Raw genomic sequence first — 18,022 nt, 5'->3', positions numbered from 1 at the left:
CATTTGCTTTTTATTCAAGACTCATATAACTTCCATTCTCTTTTTATAGGCATTTAGGTGGCCCAGTGGATAGAGCACTGGACCTAGAGTTAGGAGGATCTGGGTTCAAATCCAGTGACAGACACTACTTAGTCGTGTGACCCTGGGATCCTTTAACCTTTATCTACCTTAGCTTCCTCATCTGTAAGATGAGTATAATAAACCTACATCCCAGGATTGTTGAGGATAAAATGAGATAGTATTTGTAAATCACTTTGTTCCTAGATAACCAGAAAACCCCTCAACTTTCTTTTTATGAGGCAATAGGAAAAAAAAAAAGAATGAACAGAAATCATAAGGGGAAAGGGAATCTCTGTGGCCATATGCTGACTGGGCATAGCTGTCCACTGTATACTCACCCATCAGAATGGCAAAGATGACAGAAAGAGAAAATGTCATTTGTTGTAAGTAGGAGGACAAGCCCAGGAATGTACCACTTGTTGAATGGTGAAGTGATCCAACCATTCTCGAAAACAATTTGTAGCTATACCCAAAAAGTGACTGAATTGTGTATATCTTTTGACCCAATAATAGCTAGCATTTATATAGTGCTTTAAGGTTTGCAAAGGACTTTATAAATCGCATTTGATCCTAGCAGCCCTGGAAGGTAGGTACTAATTTTATCTATGTCATACAATGGGGGAACTGAGACAAACAATGTTTAAGTGACTTGTTCAGTGGGATTTGAACTTGGGTTTCCTTTAATCACTATATACCAAGTCCAGCTTTATACACTATGACACAACAGTATCACTACTACTAGGCTTATATGCCAAAGAAACCAAAGAAAGAAGGAAAGATGATGATGATGAGAGAAAGAAAGCAGCAGCAGCATTTTATTGGAGCAAAGAACTAAAAACAAAGTAGGTACTCACCAATTAGAGAATGATTTAACCAATTATAGTATGTGAATGGAATAGAATATCACTGTGCCTTAATAAATGACAAAAGGAATGGATTCAGAGAAACACTGGAAAAGGTATATATAAACTGATATATAGTGAGCAGAATCAAAACTATGATAAATTGCATTTTTATAAAGGAAAACAATTATGAAAGATTAAGATTTATGATCAATGACTAACCACAACTCCAGAAGCCTGAGAAAATCCATCTTCTGGAAGACAGGCAATGAACTAGAGGTACAAAATGAGTCATATGCTTTTAGACACACTGGGTGAATTTATATTATGTGACTATACTTATCAGAGGGGTTTTTATTTAGAGAATGGAGAGAAGAACTAAGAGGAGTGACTAGGGAAGGTATCATCATGCTACTAAAAGGGTATAAACTTACATTGTGAAATGTAAAATATATATTTCTGACTACATTAAGTTAAAAAGTTTCTGCACAAACAAAAGCAATGCACCCAAGATAAAAAGGCAAGAGAAAAAAATGAGAAAAAATCTTTATAGCCTCTGCTATATATCTCTCTGCCAAAGGCTTAATTTCTCAAATATATAGAAAACTGAATCAAATCTGTAAGAATACAAAGCATTTCCCAATTGACAAATAGTCAAAGGATGTGAATGGACAATTTACAGATGAAGAAATTAAAATTTTCTTTAGTCATACACTCCAAATTATTGATTAGTGTAAAAATAAAATTTGGCAAGTTATAAAATAAAATATTTAGATGGAAAAACTGTTCCAATATAGTTTCAAAACTTTTCAAAAACTGTTTAATTTGCCAACCAGGTTCAAACTGTTCAGATACTTTTGATAGAGGTAATCAAAAGAATTCTCAGTGATGAAGTGAAGCTCAAATGTGAACTTCCCTTATGCTATAGAGACTCTTATTATAAAAATAAAATGTTTATTGAAATACATAAGGCTAAATAAAGGATTTAAAATCCTATCCACCCAAATATACTCCCAGATTCTGCAAAGAACCACTTCTCCTGTGTTTCACAGGCTACACTAATTCTCCCTGATCTGACTAACCCAAATTTATACTATCTGAATAAAAAACTACCACTAATTTCCTTATAAATCTTAACTTCACCTTCAAATTATAAAATAGCAAAGGCTAGCTGGTTGAGTCTCAAAAAGAATCCAGTTAGAACTCTGAGCCTTAACAGGACTCAGAGTCCAAATCAAAGACCAGATCTTTCTTTGGTCTTCTCAGAGTTAAGCAATCTATAAAAACCACAATAGATATTCAATAGTGTTTCCCAAGTTGGGAAAGGAAAACACTGAGCTCCTTCAGATCTTTCCCTCAAATAGGGAAAGAAGCAAAAATGTTCCGTCCTCCAGCCCTGAGAGAGAGTCTCTGAGAGTGTGTCTCTGACAACTGCCAGAGACCAACAACCAACTGCCAGGGAGAGTAATTGACATAGAAAAATGGTTATAACTGTCACATCTGAAATTAACACACTCTCTCAGCTCTGCTTCAAACTCCAGTTCTTTTCTCAAGCAGCCACTTTACTTCTTATCCCTAAACTAATAAAACAATATTTATTTTCTAATATCATCCTTACATTAGAGAACTTCAAATTAAAATAACTCCAAGGTACCACCTCACACCCACCAGAATGGCTAAGATGACAAAAAAGGAAAATGATAAATGCAAGGGGGGATGTGGAAAAATCCACAAATAAACTGCTAGTCGAGCTGAGAACTGATAGAATCATTCCAGAAAGCAATCTGGAGGCATGGCCAAAAAGGTCATGAAATTGTGCATACTCTTTGATCCAGTAATACCACTACTAGATCTGTATCCTAAAGAGATTAAAGATAAAGGGAAATAATGTAGTATGATTATCAACTGTGAATGATTTAACTATTATCAACAAGGCAAGGATCCAGGACAACTCCAAGAGACTCATGACAAAAAACGGATATCTACTACCATAAAAGGAACAGATGAAGTCTGAATATAAATTGAACAAACTTCATTTTATTTCCTCCATGAATTTTTATCCAGTGTAAATGATTTGTGTCTTCTTTTACAACATGACAAACAGGGAAATATGTATTATATGATACATATATGTACAACCTATATCATATTACCTTCTGGAGTGTGGTGGGAGAGAGAATATGGATTACAAAATATCAGAGAACAAATATTAAGAAATTATTTTGACTATATAACCTGAAAAAAATTAAAATGTATAAAAAAATTGCAGTATAACTCTAGTACCTCCTACTATCAAAGTGATATGTAGGTGGGGATATAATTTTGCTGGCCAGGATAAGAATTTGTTAGTCTGGTATAAACTGTGAATTCAAGAGGGCCTGGAAGCCTTAAAAAGAGAGTTTCCCCTCCCATTTGAAGGGCTAAAATCTTGTGGGTGGTTAAAAAAAAAAGATGTAAACATTTTATACTCAGTGCCTTCATAGATTACAGTGTTTGGTTTTTGCTTTTGACCTACAAGGATAAGAAGAGATAAAGGGAATACTTGCTGCCACCTAACATGCTGCCACACTGAGACAAAAGATACTATATTCATCTTCTAAGAATCCCAGTAGCAGTTCTATGCAAAAAAAAAAAGTCAGGCATGAATATCAAACTATACTGACAAAGTTAAGTTTGGGAAAATGTGTGTTAGAGCTGTATGAAATGTATTTGACTGGTAAATAGTCTAATAGCCTCACTTGATGTTTCAAAATTGTTTTTGGTTTGGTTGATGTCAACTAATGAGAATAAAACTCTTCTTAAAGAATGTCAATGTGATATATGTGAAACTTATTAATAATACACAAAAATCTTTGCTGTATGACACAATATGACTTTTATCATCAGTTGACTTCTGATGGCAAGTATCGAATCATTTGAAAAAATAGTTCCCCTTCTCAATGGGTAGGTGAGGAGAAGGAGGGACAGAATTTGGAACTAAAAATAAAATAAAATTGAATTGAATTTAGAAAACAAAATCAATATTCCTATTAGCTGCCTACTTATCCTATTGGACGTTGTGCTTTATAGATTCTCTAGAAAATAATTTCCCTTTAGAAAGAGAAAATAAAACTCACTGCTAGATTGTGTTTAAGGTGCTTATTCTTTTAACATTATCTTATGATATTTTCCAGTTATAGAATTACTAATTACTAAACCAGACTCATAAATTTTGAAAATACTTACAAAATATAGTCTGGCAAATTAGCTTACAACAAATCCCTACTTTACTGTTTATTGTATAGAATAGCAGAATTATCATATTTTCTGAATATTTCCTTTCTAAATTTATGGTTTCAAAGGGAAAGGACTAGAATAGAACAGGGCCCTAAATCCCATTCAGTATCTTCATATCCAAACCCTTAAAGAGCTTCCCATTTAAGTTCATAAGATAAAGCACTTTGATTTAGTCAAAAGGTAATTAACTACTAGATTATGAGAAAAAAAAAAAACTTTGGAATTTAATTCACTTGTTCTATCAAAAAAAAAGAACCTCTGAAGTGAATTTAATGCCTCACCAGCAATCTAATTTAATAAAATGATCAAGTATTAATTAAAACCAGATAAATCTGTTGATGGGAAGGGGCAATTTTATTTATGTGTTCCCCAATACCTTTTATTTTTATTTTATTTATTTTATTTTTATTTATGTGTTTCCTGTTAACACAAAAGCAACTCCTTGTGATTTATTTTCAAGTAAATGTGTAAGATCTATTTCCTTATCTTCAAGGTCTAAAATCTTCCAATCCAATTATCTTTTGTAATAAATTATTACTGAGTTTTAAAAACAAAAGGCAATCTGGGCCTAGGCAAGCCCATGTTCTCATTGCCAGGTGTACACATTTGACATTACTGCTGGGGGTGAGGAGTGAAAGCTGTTATCCCATCCTCCTCTTGTTGGAAGTCTGAGAGAGTGTTCCTGTGTCAAGTATAACACTCTCAAGAAGGAAGTATGGAAAAGAAAAGAGGTGAAGGTGGGGATAGACAGAGACAAAGAGAGCAGAGTAATCCCTCTTAAAGTCCACTTTCCATATCCTTTTTCATATAGTAAAATGTTCACATTTACTAAAGTTTGTTGTATACTGTTACAAGATGGGAATTATGTATGTTGAATTTTGCATATATTTTTAGACTTAGCTGATGTGGTTTTGCTGAATTGTTTTTTCACCTTTGTTATAATTCAAGGCTCACTAAATAGAAGACTATTTGAAAATCAAAGTGATATAAAAACTAAATATGTCAATAAAAACTAAGAATTAAAACAGTGAAAAGTGGGGGAAAAAACCCATACTATAGTATTCATTAGTGCAAGAATAAGGCAGGAAAATGAGGCTTTGCTTGATTTGAGGAAAAGAAACAATGATAGCCATTGAAAGGAAGAACCAGAGAAGGGATCCCAATTATTAAATGATGGTCAGAGAGGCCTAATGTGGAACATCTTTAGATACAGTCATTAGAGACCAAATGAAATAATGCTTCTAATCACTATTACAAAACAGGATTTCAGAAGTAATGTGACTCCTTACTCTCATTACTAAAATGAGTCACATAAGACTGTAAAGGGCTAGATATATGAGTGAAAAGCATTTAATAAACCTTTTACTGTATTCAAAAATAAGTAAGGGAGTTTAGGGGTGACAAATGACTAAGCCTTGAGTAATATTTCACAATACGATAATGAGTGCCTGCATCATGGCATAAGGGAGGCTAATTAATATAATAGGCTGTGACCAAAATTTGAGTAACATGCTTGCTCCCCCTAAGATTCTAACATAGAGTTATGCAGGCTAACTCAAGGCCTGTGATCCTAAGTGGCCAGTTCCAGAAGCAGAGCTTAGACTACAATAATAAGGAAACACAATTCCCACCCTAGGGAGCTCACAGAACATGACTGGATTATGATATACTACTATCATCAAAATTACTATCTGTTATCAGAAATAAAAGTCCAAGATAAAAAGCTTTTCAGACTTTTGATCTGAGCATGTGTGGTAGAGAGGTGAATGAATATCTTAGGTGAGTAGTGGAGGGAAGTGATGAAATCTAAGTTTTAGTCCTGCCTCTGATTGCTTGGATTATATGACCTCTAAGGTACCTTCTAACTCAAACATTCCATATTCACTTCTCTATAAAATTAACTTGTAGGAAAGAGCACAAGAAGTCATAATCATTCAAAGTCTAGGGGTGTTGCTCTAAAATGCCAGCACTGAATGTGCAAGTCTAAACATTCCAAAGAAAAAACATGATGAAAAATGTAACTGCCTGCAAAAAAAGAACTAATGGAGTCTGAACGTAAATGGAAACATACTTTTGAGAGCTGTCCAACAGTCTACGAAGTGGAAGTCGAGGGTTGCTTCTGTCTAGGTGTGAAGATTTAGGAGAATAAGGAGTGGGAGACAGCTGAGTGCTTCAAACCTGTTGCACAGGCATCACAAAGCTGTTCCACTTGGCACAGAGTTGTCTTTATTTTTATACCTTAGTGGTTATTTTTTTTCTTGGCTCACAGTCTCATTTTTCAACATACATTATTTCTTACAGATAATTGGATATGTCACATATTAACTTTTAACAAATCATTTAATTAACATTCTATGGCCATCTTGCATACCAAGTTGCTACAACAAAACAAAGCTTGTTAGAGATAAATGACACAAGCAGGGTAACCAGAGGTCAGTTTCCACTGACTTGTGGGATGGCCAGCTAAGAGAATCATTGTTGCTTTTAATCAGTTTTCATAATCAATCAGAATTACTTAGGAGATTCCTAACAAAAACAGTGCTGCGAGGTGCAGGGTTAAAGGCTAAATTTAATACAGACCAGATTTAGGTATTTTCCAATTTTCAGCTTTCATTTCTCTATGTTTCATTAAAGCACCTTAGCAATGTTGCTGTGACTTTTGTAAATATAACAAACCATCGAAGTGTGTTCTATCAGGCTGGGCTTGAGAAGTGATTAATATGCCTGTCATCTGTAAAAATTAAATTTAGTCTCTAGTAATAAAAGTATTATATTTGAGGTTTATTAAAGATTATTAGAAATCAAGGAATAAGAAAATACAAAATAAGAAAACCCACGTGCCTAGGGATGATTAGCCCATTCAAAGCTTACTTACTCATCTTGCAAAAGCAGGAAGGAGAAGAGGCCGAGGTAGGCGTTACTGCCACTTTAAATACTAATTGTGATCTCGTCCAGGTAGAGACTCAGGTGAGATTATACAAAATTTGGGGAAATACCAAGAACTTCTGGGGATTGAAGTCTAGGGTTCAAATCTCCATTATACATTCCCCCTTGAGGCCCGAGGAAGACTAGTCTCTCTACTGGGTCTTGTAAACATACCAACTTTGAAATTACAATAATTTAAGGATAAGAGGAAAAGAGAACAAAACCAATAATTGCTAGACACATTTCAAAAAGCCAGTTAGGGGACAGTCCCCTTTGGCATGGAAGTATACTTACAAAACAAATGCATTTAAACCCCACACAGTTTAAATCACCACATCCCAAAGTTCACTCTGGATATTCTGAGCAGCGTGTTGTCTGTGGAGGCATCTTCATGGTGTCTTCTCCAAACAGTTCACTTTCTGGATTTGGAGAGGTAGCATGTTTCTTAACCTAAAATTTCTCTCTCAAGGAATTTGAACTTTGCAATTTAAAATAATAATAATTTTTACACATCCCTGGCTTGTAGTGAGTGTGGAGAATCTAGAGAAGAAAAAAGGGAAGGTTTTTTTTTCCTGAGGAAAAGGAAATCTTTAGGTTTAATTCTGGAAGTATAATCTTTTGGTGATATTCAGGGGAGTGGGGATTAAACTGGGATATGTGTATTAATCCTGCAAGTATTTGCTCTCATATTATTTTTCCTGAAACTAGGGAGAGAACAATAATCATAACAATTCTAATAGTAAGAGAAATTAGTGTAAAAAGTCACATGGGGGGGGGGGGGGCTGAGTGGGTGTCTCATCTTTTCTAAAGGCTGCTTTGCCGCTTTCATTCTCCATTTGTGACCATGTCAGACAGCGTGGGTTTGATGGCCCCAACAAGATACTTTATTTCTTCATCTTTCTTTTGTTTAAGTTTTCTTTCACAAAATTACTCATGTGGAAAGATGTTTTACACTATTACACATGTAAAATCTATATCAGATTGCTTGTCTTCTCAGGGAAGAGGGAGGGAAAGAGAGAGGGAGAATTTGGGTCAAACTTAAAAAATTGTTTTTTCATGTAATTGAGGAAAATAACTTTTTAATTAAAAAATAAAGAAAGATAAAGGGAAGAGGAAGTTGTAACTTCTTTTAAAGAAAACCAATTTCATAATCCAATTTGTGCTGGGGAAAAATCCGGATCTTTTTAAATTTGGCAATAGGTACACTCTGTACAAGAAAAAAAATGTAACAAAAGCTATTGTTTATAAAAGAGCAACTTTCTGGCAAGGATTAATTACATGTATTTATTGGTAACATAGTCTTAAGGACTTTGGTCATAATCATTCCTAATCAATTTCTGGAGATATTGGATTTGGCCATGCAGTTGATCAAATTTAATCATCCAAATGGAATGACTCACTGCATTATATATAGCCAGTGTTTCTGGTTCTGTAGAAAGTGCTTCTTCTCTCTCCCTTTTCTTCTTGAATAACTAGTAAAATAAAGCCTGTCTATCTCCATAAGATCCAGTGTTGGAGGTAGAGAAAGAAAGGCTAATAATAGAAAGAACTGAAGAAGACAGAATAGTCTATGTATCTGGAGGAGGCAATGACAACAACTAGGAGAGAATAGAAGGGGGACTTTTTTTAACCCAATCTCAAACCAAGGAATGACATTAAAATGTAACCCAGGTGTCAATCAAGGGCAGATTGTATATCTTGGAGAGCTATCAACAATATTAATGGCTCAGGACTGTACCCAGAGAGTATGGCCTTCAGGAACATCTGAAAAATTGCTCTTTGCTTTTGTCTAGGTGTTATCATATTCCTTACAAGCACCAAGTCAATAAGGCATGGGAACAGTTTATTAAAACAAACTTATTATATACAACAGAGAATCAATCAATCAACAAACATTTATTAAGCACCTAGGTGACAAAACACAGAAAACAAATTTATTAAATAAGATGAATACAGAAAAGACTCATACCTATGCTCACAAAAAGCCAAGAATCACTTTTCCTCCCACTTCTTTCCTCATTCTCTGGACCTCTGTTCCTACTTCCTATCCTAGTGATGCCTGCCCCCTCTCCCTGTTTGTTAAGTCCCTAGCCCAAATCACAATTTCATAGTGCCCAGGACATGCTCACTTCTGTTTTCCTCCTTACTCTGGACTTCTCCATCTTGTCAGCAGCAGCCCTAACCCCTCACTGCAACCTCCTTTCTCAACTTATTGGTCCTCTTTATATGCTATTCTCATTTCCCCTTTGGAATATAAGGTCCTTGTCTTTTTTTTTTTAATCAGTATTTGTATTTCCTGGTCTTAGTAGTGAGTCAATCAACAAATACAACTCTCAAGACAGATGGTGTTGCCCTAGCCTCAAGTACCCTTCATCAAGTGAGAAATTAAAGATTGCCAGTTTATAGGCAACCAACCCATATGGTAGTCCCCCTCTTTTCCAGATGCCAGTACCATCATTACAGATTAACAATGCAACCACATAGCTAGACCTTCTCCATTTCCAGAATCTGAAAACTTGGGATGACCAGGATGCTAATTCTCTCTAGACTTGAAGACTCCATATGACTCACAGTATCAAAGAAGGGCAAGATATTTGGTCTTTATTGTTAATGAATCAATAACCATTGTGCCAGAAACTGTGCTAGGGATACAAAAAAAGAAAGAAAAGAAAAGACAGAAAGAACACCTGAATACAAGGAACTTATAGCTTATATGGGGAAATAACAGGTACATATTTAAGATAACAAGATAAATACAAATTCTTTTAGAGGCAAGGTAGAGGCCCTAATAATTGAAGGAGGGTGGGATTTCAGAGAATGGGAGAAGAAACAGGAAAAACTTCTTATAGACAGTATCTAAGCTAAGATTTAAAGGAAGCAAAAGACCTCAGAAGCAGCCATGATAATGAAGTGCAGAGACATAGAGAAAAAAGTAAGGTCATCCGTGAAAACAATAAGGGAATTAGGTTAGATAAACAGGGGAGAGGAAGAGTATATAAGGGAATTAACGTGAAATAGCAATTCTTCAGTACTAAAGATTTTGTTAATTTTAATTGTGGTTAGGCTCTGAAATATATTTATTATGTGGTCACCAGGGATTTAATTTATAAATCCCAAAATGAATTACTAAAGTAAATGGAATTTACGGTAGTTTATTTATAGTATTTACAATAGAAGGAAGATATTAAAGAATGAGAGAGAGAGAAAAAAATTTGGCTTCTTCTGATGTCAGTTTAGAATTTCTAAGCCCCAGCCAGGGGATGAGAGTCTCAAGAAGATGGGCCTTAGCTGGAGGCTTCACACTTCCAGAAAGGCGGGGTCACTAAGTCAGTTTTTCACTCACCAACTGTAACAGTCTCAAAGAAGTCTGGGTATCTGTATTCCAGTCACTCCTCTGTCCTTCACTCCAAGCCCCCAGGTGTCCAAACTCATCTGAAATAACTCTTCAGTCTTTTTTCCCTCTATTTAAAGACCTTATCTTTTATTATTTGGATTTTTTTGATGTTTTTGATTTCTCTTACCAATTGATTCATATACCTCATAACTCAGCCATGCATCCCTAAGTGATCCCTGTGTTTTTCAATCACCCTCTTCAGGGGGGAAATGTAAAATTATTATTTTAAATTGCAAAGTTCAAATTCCTTGAGAGAGAAATTTTAGGTTAAGAAACATGCTACCTCTCCAAATCCAGAAAGTGAACTGTTTGGAGAAGACACCATGAAGATGCCTCCACAGACCACAAGCTGCACAAGAAGATAAAGAATGAACTTTGGGTGTGGTTGATTGAACATTTATTTGTATGAATACTCTTATGCCAAAGGGGACTTCCCCCTACCTGGCTTTTTGTCAATGTGTCTAGCAATTATTGGTTTTGTTCTCTTTTCCTCTTATCCTCAAATTATTGTAATTTCAAAGTTGGTATGTTTACAAGACCCAGTGGAGAGTCTTCCTCGGGCTTCAGGGGGAAATGTAAAATGGAGATTTGAACCCTAGACTTCAATCCCCAGAAGTCCTTGGTATTTCCCCAAATTCTGTATAATCTCACCTGAGTCTCTACCTGGGCGAGATCACAATTAGTATTTAATCTGGCAGTAACACCTACTTATGGCTCTCTTCCATTGCAGTGATATAGTGGGTATGCTAAGCGCAAGGATTTTCAATGGGCTAATCAGCCCTAGGCACATGATTTTCTTATTTTTATTTTCTTTATTTCTAATAATCTTTAATAAACCTCTTAAAATATAATATTTCTATTACTATAGACTAATTTAATTTTTACACTTTAAAGCATCTAAAACATTTGATTTTATCTAACACATAATCATTATCCCTGATATAAGTCAGACTTGTCCTAGGCACTAAAGATACAAAAATTTAAAAATAAGTAATGCTAGGGGGCAGCTGGGTAGCTCAGTAGATTGAGAGCCAGGCCTAGAGATGGGAGGTCCTAGGTTCAAATCTGGCCTCAGCTACTTCCCAGCTGGGTGACCCTGGGCAAGTCACTTGACCCGCATTGCCTAGCCCTTACCACTCTTCTGCCTTGGAGCCAATACACAGTGTTGTAAGACAGAAGGTAAGGGTTTAAAAAAAAAAAAGTAATGCTTGCCCTGCCTAGTTTTTTGTTTGTTTGTTTGTTTTTTGCCAGAAAAAAAGGAAGATGAAATAAGATTGTGAAGAACTTTAAAAGTCATACTGATGGAGTTTGTATTAAATTTCAGGGGCAAAGAGAGAGATTGGAACTTGTTGATCAGGAGGATGAGATGATCACATATGTGATAGAGGAAAACAAAATGGAGTGGAAAAAGCAAGATTATCAAAGGCTGAGATGAAGATCAAGGCTTGAGAAATTATCTAGCGGCCATATGGAAAGTAGGCAGACATGAGATACTGCATTGCTAGAATCAATAAGACTTAGCAAATTATTGCATGACAGAGTGGAAAGAATTGTAGATAGCACTGAGGTTATAATGAGGGTATCAACAGAAATAGAGAAGGTGGATCATTTGCCAGATGGTGAGAGATAATGAATTCCATATGTTGAGTTAGAGCTGTCCAATGATGCAGGAATGAAACTGAGAGTGCCTACAGCTGAATGTATAAACCTGAGAGCCATCTACATATTGATAATTGAATCCAAGAACACTAATGAAGTTCCAAGTAAAGAGAGTCCAGGAAAGAGTCTTTAGGTATACCCACCCATCATCATGGATAATGATCCTACAAAAGACTCTGAGAAGGATCTGTCAGTGATATAAGAGAAAAACTAAAAGAAACCATTGTGAAAATCTAGAGAGAAAAGGGTATCTAGCAGGATGGGGATGATCAATAGTTTTATATCTATAGGAAAAAAAAACGAAGAAAGGGTAATCAAATTTGTGAATTAATAAAATCATGGGTACTGGAGAATTCTCTCAGTCTCTTGTTCTATCCACTATCAGGGACTTGATGACTCCAGATCAAAGATAGAGGCCAAATTGAAAGAGATTCATTAGAATGCTAAGCAATCGGCTTTCACTGATAGCTTAGACTACATAGCCAATTGGCATCATTCTGCAGCAACTGAGGATAAAAATAAATCATCTTCCCTGGAGAGGGAAGGGTAAAGGAAGAGGGTAAGTCAGCAAAGGGAGAAAAGGGGAGAGTTTGAAATACAAGTAGAAGAATTTAATATTGAAATAAGAAAACATTTCCATTTTGAAGGCAGGAAATAATGGGGAAGAGATTAGAAACTTTTTCAATTGTGAAAGCAATCCTTTTAGACAAAATTTCTTATCCAAGAACAGCAAGGGTTGTTACAACAATGTATTAGTTTATTTGCTTTACTATATCACAGTGAATAGTTTGTGTATGGGTTTTTGCTAGTAAAAAATATAATAATGAATATGCAGTAGATTCCAGAAATGAGGTCAGTAAGAACAAGGAGTAAAACTTTAAAAATATGGAGATACTATGTATGGTGAATTATAGGGTGTCTCAAATCAGTGCCATTTTAAGTGCTATTAAAACTTAAAACTATACTAAGATTTTTACACTATTAAAAAAAATGGGGGGAAGCTAGGTGGCTCAGGAGATCCTGAATACCTATCTGGCCTTGGATACTTACTAGCTTTGTGATCCTGGGCAAGTCACTTAATCCCCATTGTTTAGTCCTTTTTACTCTTCTACCTTGAAAACAATATAAAGTATTGATTTTAAGATGGAAGGTAAGGTTTTTTTTTTTTTTAATTATGCTATTAAAACTTAAAACTGCGATTGACTTTTAATATAGGGCAGCTAGGTGGCATAGTGGATAAAGCACTTACCCTGGAGTCAGGAAAACTGGAGTTCAAATATGGCCAAAAGACACTTACTAGGTGTGTGACCTCTAGGCAAGGCACTCAAATATAGTTTGTCTCAGTTTCCTCATTTGTAAAATAAGTGGAGAAAGAATTGGCAAAGCACTCAAGTAAAAACTCCAAGAAAATCCCAAAAGGAGACATGAGAGTGGATCATGAATGAAAAGAACTCAACAAGGACAAGATTTTAAAGCTATTTCTAACATGTTTTGTCTTTTTTGTTTTTTTAACCCTTACCTTCCATCTTAGAATCAATACTATGTATTGGTTCCAAGGCAGAAGAGGGGTAAGGGCTAGGCAATGGGGCTTAAGTGACTTACCCAGGGTCACCCAGTTAGGAAGTATCTGAGGCCAGATTTGTACCTAGGATCTCCGGTCTCCAGGCCTGGCTCTCAGTACACTGAGCCATCTAGCTGCCCCCTATTTTGTCTTTTTAAAGCTTTTACAGTTTTAAACTGTACCAAGACTTTGGGAACATCATAGGCACTTTTAAAAAAGAAAGCTGTAAACAATACAAAGCAGTAGCTTCAAGTATAATGTTTTTTATCCTACTTTGTAGAAGAAAAGATAAATTTTGAGGTGTGGATGAACTAAAAAGTAAACTTTTTTTTTTCAAAGAAACAATTTTAAGAAGTTAAAAAGGGAAAATGAGAGTCGCTAGGTGGCTCAGTGGTTAAAGTGCCAGTCCTGGAGGTGGAGGGTTCTGGTCTTACATCTGGTATCAGACACTTCCTAGCTGTGCGACCTTGGGCAAGTCACTGAACCCCAACTGCCTACCCTTATCATCCTTCTACCTCGGAATCCACACGGATTCTAAGATGGAATGTAAGGGTTTAAAAAAAAAAAACAACAGCTCCCCGAGAGCAAGAGGGGCCTTTGACCTCTCTTGGTACCCCATCTCCCTCATTATAGAAGCTGGCCACAGTAGGGGTATAAGTGTTTGCTTACTATCGGTGACCCGCCAGGTCCAGGTCCCGTTCCTGTTTATTCTCCCTTATTTGGGGCCCTTCCAGATTTATAGGCCACCTCCTCAGAAGGGAGATTCTAATCCGACAGAGGGAGCTGCTCCTCCTCCCGGAGGAATCGCAGGCCTGAGGTTTTCCTAATAGCCCACAATGCCCGGGCAGCCGCTCAGGAAGAGCTCACTGATCGACAAAAGCATGATCCAATGGTACGGACGCGCTAACAGGAGGCGGCACCTTGTGGGGGGCGTGGTTAAGAGATGCAGAAGTCCCGCTCCCTGAGCGACGGAACTCCGAAATCTCGCGTTGTCTCACTCTCCTTGCGTGGCTGCACGGGCTCGCGCAAGAAGCCGATGCTGCCTCTCCGCCTTGCCCACGTGGAGCGTGGTTGGGGAAGCGCCGGAAGTTTGCGGCGCTCAAGAATACGTGGACGGAGATGACATCTGCTCGTTAACAGAAGTTCCCTAGGCGTTCTCGAGCCAAGGCATTCTGGGAACCGGAAGAGAGGCGGGATCGCTCCCGGATATCCAGTTCCAGTACTCCCCGCGGTCTCTTGTTGCGGAATCCACATTACCTGAAGTGCAATCCGGTCTCGGAACTGCCTTCACGATGGTCGGCAAGACGCGGAAGCGTACGGTTGGTCAGCGCCGGCCGGCTAAGACCCAGGTAGAGGAGGAGGAGGAAGAGCAGGAACTGCCGCCCTCCCCGGGGGACCCCAGCTATTTCCAAGACCAGGTAGATGCCTTCCACGAGGCGCGATCGCGGGCTGCCCTGGCGCCCTCATGGAGCGACGGGGAGAGCGGGGCAGAGGACCCGGAGGAGGAGGAGGAGGTGTTAGGCTTAGACCTGCACGAAGACTCGGAGGAGGAGGAAGACGGGGAGGAGGACGAAGAAGATGAAGAGGAGGACGATGAGGCTAGTGTGGGTGGCAGCTCAGTACTCAGCGATGCCGACCCCGCCGCCGATGCTGATCCCAGCCTGTCGTGGGGCCAGAGGAAAAACCTCTATTACAACACAGACTACCGGGCCTCCAAGGGCAAGGGCCTGCAGAGCCAACAGGAGGCCGACGAGGAAGAGCGGGAGGAGGAGGAGGAGGCCCAGCTCATCCAGCGGCGCCTGGCCCAGGGCCTGCAGGAAGATGACTTCGGGCTGAGCTGGGTGGAGGCTTTCGGCAAGTCGGCTCTGGCCCCGGCCCTGCCAGAGGAGGCCCAAACTCGGGTGGTGAAAGATTTGGACAAAATGCCATCAAAGGAGAAACTTAAGATGCTGCGGAAGGAGTCCCCAGAGCTGCTGGAGCTGATCGAGGATCTGAAGGCCAAGATCATAGAGGTGAAAGACGAGCTGGAGCCGTTGCTGCACATGGTGGAAAAGGGTATTATCCCTCCCGGAAAAGGTAGCCAGTACCTGAAGACCAAGTACAACCTCTACTTGAACTACTGCTCTAACATCAGTTTTTACTTGGTCCTAAAAGCCAGACGAGTCCCCATTCATGGACACCCTGTCATTGAAAGACTTGTTACCTATCGAAACTTAATAAACAAACTAGCTATTGTGGATCAGAGACTGTCAAATGAAATGCGGCGTCTTCTCACACAGAGCAGTACTGATGGAAAAGTGGCAGCAAATCTAAAGAACAAAGCCACAAAGCTTAAGCCGAAATCCCTTACCAAGATTCCTGATCTCAGTGCTGTTCCGGACCTTGCAGATGACTCTGATTTAGATGAAGAAGCCTCTTTGAAGCACTATAAAGAAATGGAAGAGAGACTGAAATTAAAAAGAAAGAAAGAAGAAGCAGCAGTGGGTGAGGAAGAGGTGCTTGAAGATCCAAATGCCAAGAGGGCTATTACCTACCAGATTGCCAAAAACAAGGGACTTACACCCAGAAGGAAGAAAATTGATAGGAATCCCAGAGTTAAACATCGTGAGAAATTTAGGAGAGCCAAAATTCGTAGAAGAGGTCAAGTACCACAGGTTCGCACAGAAGAATACAAATATTCTGGTGAACTATCTGGTATTCGTGCTGGAGTTAAAAAGAGCATTAAGTTGAAATAAAATTAATTTGCTTAGTTTGAACTCTAAGCAATATATTTCAAATCAATAAATTTTTTTATTACAAATTGATTTTCTTTCTAAACTATCTAAGATGTCTTATAAAACTTTTAAATTTTTGGTGAAGTAATTTCTGGTATTCAGCCAACTTGTCAAAAAATACATTGTTGTTTTCAGGTAAGAAAAACCTATTTTTGAAGGTTCAGTTTGTAATTCTTTTTATAACTTTATTTCACAAGAGCTATAATGCCCATATGGACTTTGCACACAGAATAAGATTAGATGTAATGGGGCTTTGTCTTTTTTTTTTACTTTTTTAGTGTATAGCAAGGGATTTTTATCAGGTTTCCTCATGTCTTGTCAATAGTTGCTTATTTGGAGGCAACTAGGGGCATGAATAGCCTGGCCAGGCCCAGAGATGGGAACCTCTGCATTCAAATCTAGCCTCAGACACTAGGTGTGTGACACTAGGCAAGCCACTTAACCCCAATTGCCTAGCCCTTCTGCCTCGGAATACTTAGTATTGATTCTAAGAAGGCAAGGACTTAAAAATAATTGATTTCTGGCTATTTAATGGAGAGTGAATAAAACAAAGTCATGTCACATGTCCTAGATAGAGGCAAAATTTGCCTAGACATAGTTTGAATAGTGTTCTAATGTAATTTAATGTTTCTCTTAATGGGAAATAATCTGACCACTGCAAAAAAAAAAGGGAAATTTAAAAATCTTTACCCAATTTGTTTCCATGCCTAAAATTCCACCAGTTCACTTCTTTGGAATAAGTATTTTCTTCTTCAGACATCCTGTCTTAAAATGCAAATAGTCTTGGAAAATAATATTGCCATATTGTAAATTTAGTTTTACCAGATTCTCTTTTTCTGGAATCAAGATAGGATTGAGGGTACCTGGGCTCATGAAGCCCAAGCTTATATAATAGCTGAAAGCAAACTTATATAATAGTTTAATCTAAAAAATACTTCAGAGGTGCTTTCATTTTGAAAGTAGCTCTTATAATTTATGAACTAGTTTTGTATGGTATTGGAAAATCAGGAGGATCAGATGGAAACTCAATATTGAAATGGGTAAAAAAAAAAGAGAAGGCTTTTTTTTTTTGCAAGGTAAAAACCTACTAAGTGAGGTGTTATCCCAAATTGATTAAAGCATTCTATTATCCATTAACCTTAATAACATGGGTCATAAACAATAATGGTTACTAATAAATGTAGTTTGTTTGAATTGGGATGATGTTCCAAATGAGAATGTTCTTCTTAAAAGGAAGGAGATGATTAATCATTTTGGCCTTTTTTACCACTTTGCTCATCTCAGGAATATGAGTATATTTTAAAAAAAAAATCACTGCATGTACTAAGTGAAGGAAATCACTACGTATCCAGAAAAATGTTTTGGGAGAGGGTCATGAGATTTATAGCTTTCAGGACATCTGTTCTAAGTTCTTCATTTTTCAAATCAGGAAAGAAGCCTAGAGAGATTAAGGATTGCCTAAAAAGTTCCATAGATAGGTTTAAAAAAAAAGGTGAAAGAAGAGAAGGTAGTAAATGGCAGAGCTTAAGAT

The 18,022-nt window shown here is 37.4% G+C and overlaps 2 protein-coding genes across 6 annotated transcripts in view; one reads left to right on the top strand and one right to left on the bottom strand.

Moving 5' to 3' along the window:
• Positions 1–14,725, bottom strand: part of JCHAIN (joining chain of multimeric IgA and IgM) — a 33,496-nt gene extending 18,771 nt beyond the window's left edge. For 3 of the 5 annotated variants that reach the window (XM_016422947.2, XM_056803381.1, XM_007495650.3), the window contains exon 1: positions 14,387–14,611. The gene's annotated coding sequence lies outside the window, so the exon portion shown is untranslated. Of the gene's footprint in view, positions 1–13,206; positions 13,269–14,386; positions 14,612–14,637 lie in introns of those variants that run through there. The other 2 variants (XM_056803379.1, XM_056803380.1) reach the window with 2 other exon arrangements.
• Positions 14,726–14,794: 69 nt separating this feature from the next.
• Positions 14,795–16,521, top strand: UTP3 (UTP3 small subunit processome component). Its single transcript, XM_001374515.4, has one exon. The coding sequence runs from the start codon at positions 15,010–15,012 to the stop codon at positions 16,450–16,452; it is 1,443 nt and encodes a 480-aa protein (XP_001374552.2). The 5' UTR covers positions 14,795–15,009; the 3' UTR covers positions 16,453–16,521.
• The last annotated feature ends 1,501 nt before the right edge of the window (positions 16,522–18,022 follow it).

This window comes from Monodelphis domestica, chromosome 6, assembly GCF_027887165.1.
Source record: "Monodelphis domestica isolate mMonDom1 chromosome 6, mMonDom1.pri, whole genome shotgun sequence".
Taxonomy (NCBI): domain Eukaryota; kingdom Metazoa; phylum Chordata; class Mammalia; order Didelphimorphia; family Didelphidae; genus Monodelphis; species Monodelphis domestica.
The sequence above is the reverse complement of the archived record's forward strand: the minus strand, read 5'-3'. Positions and strand labels throughout refer to the sequence as shown.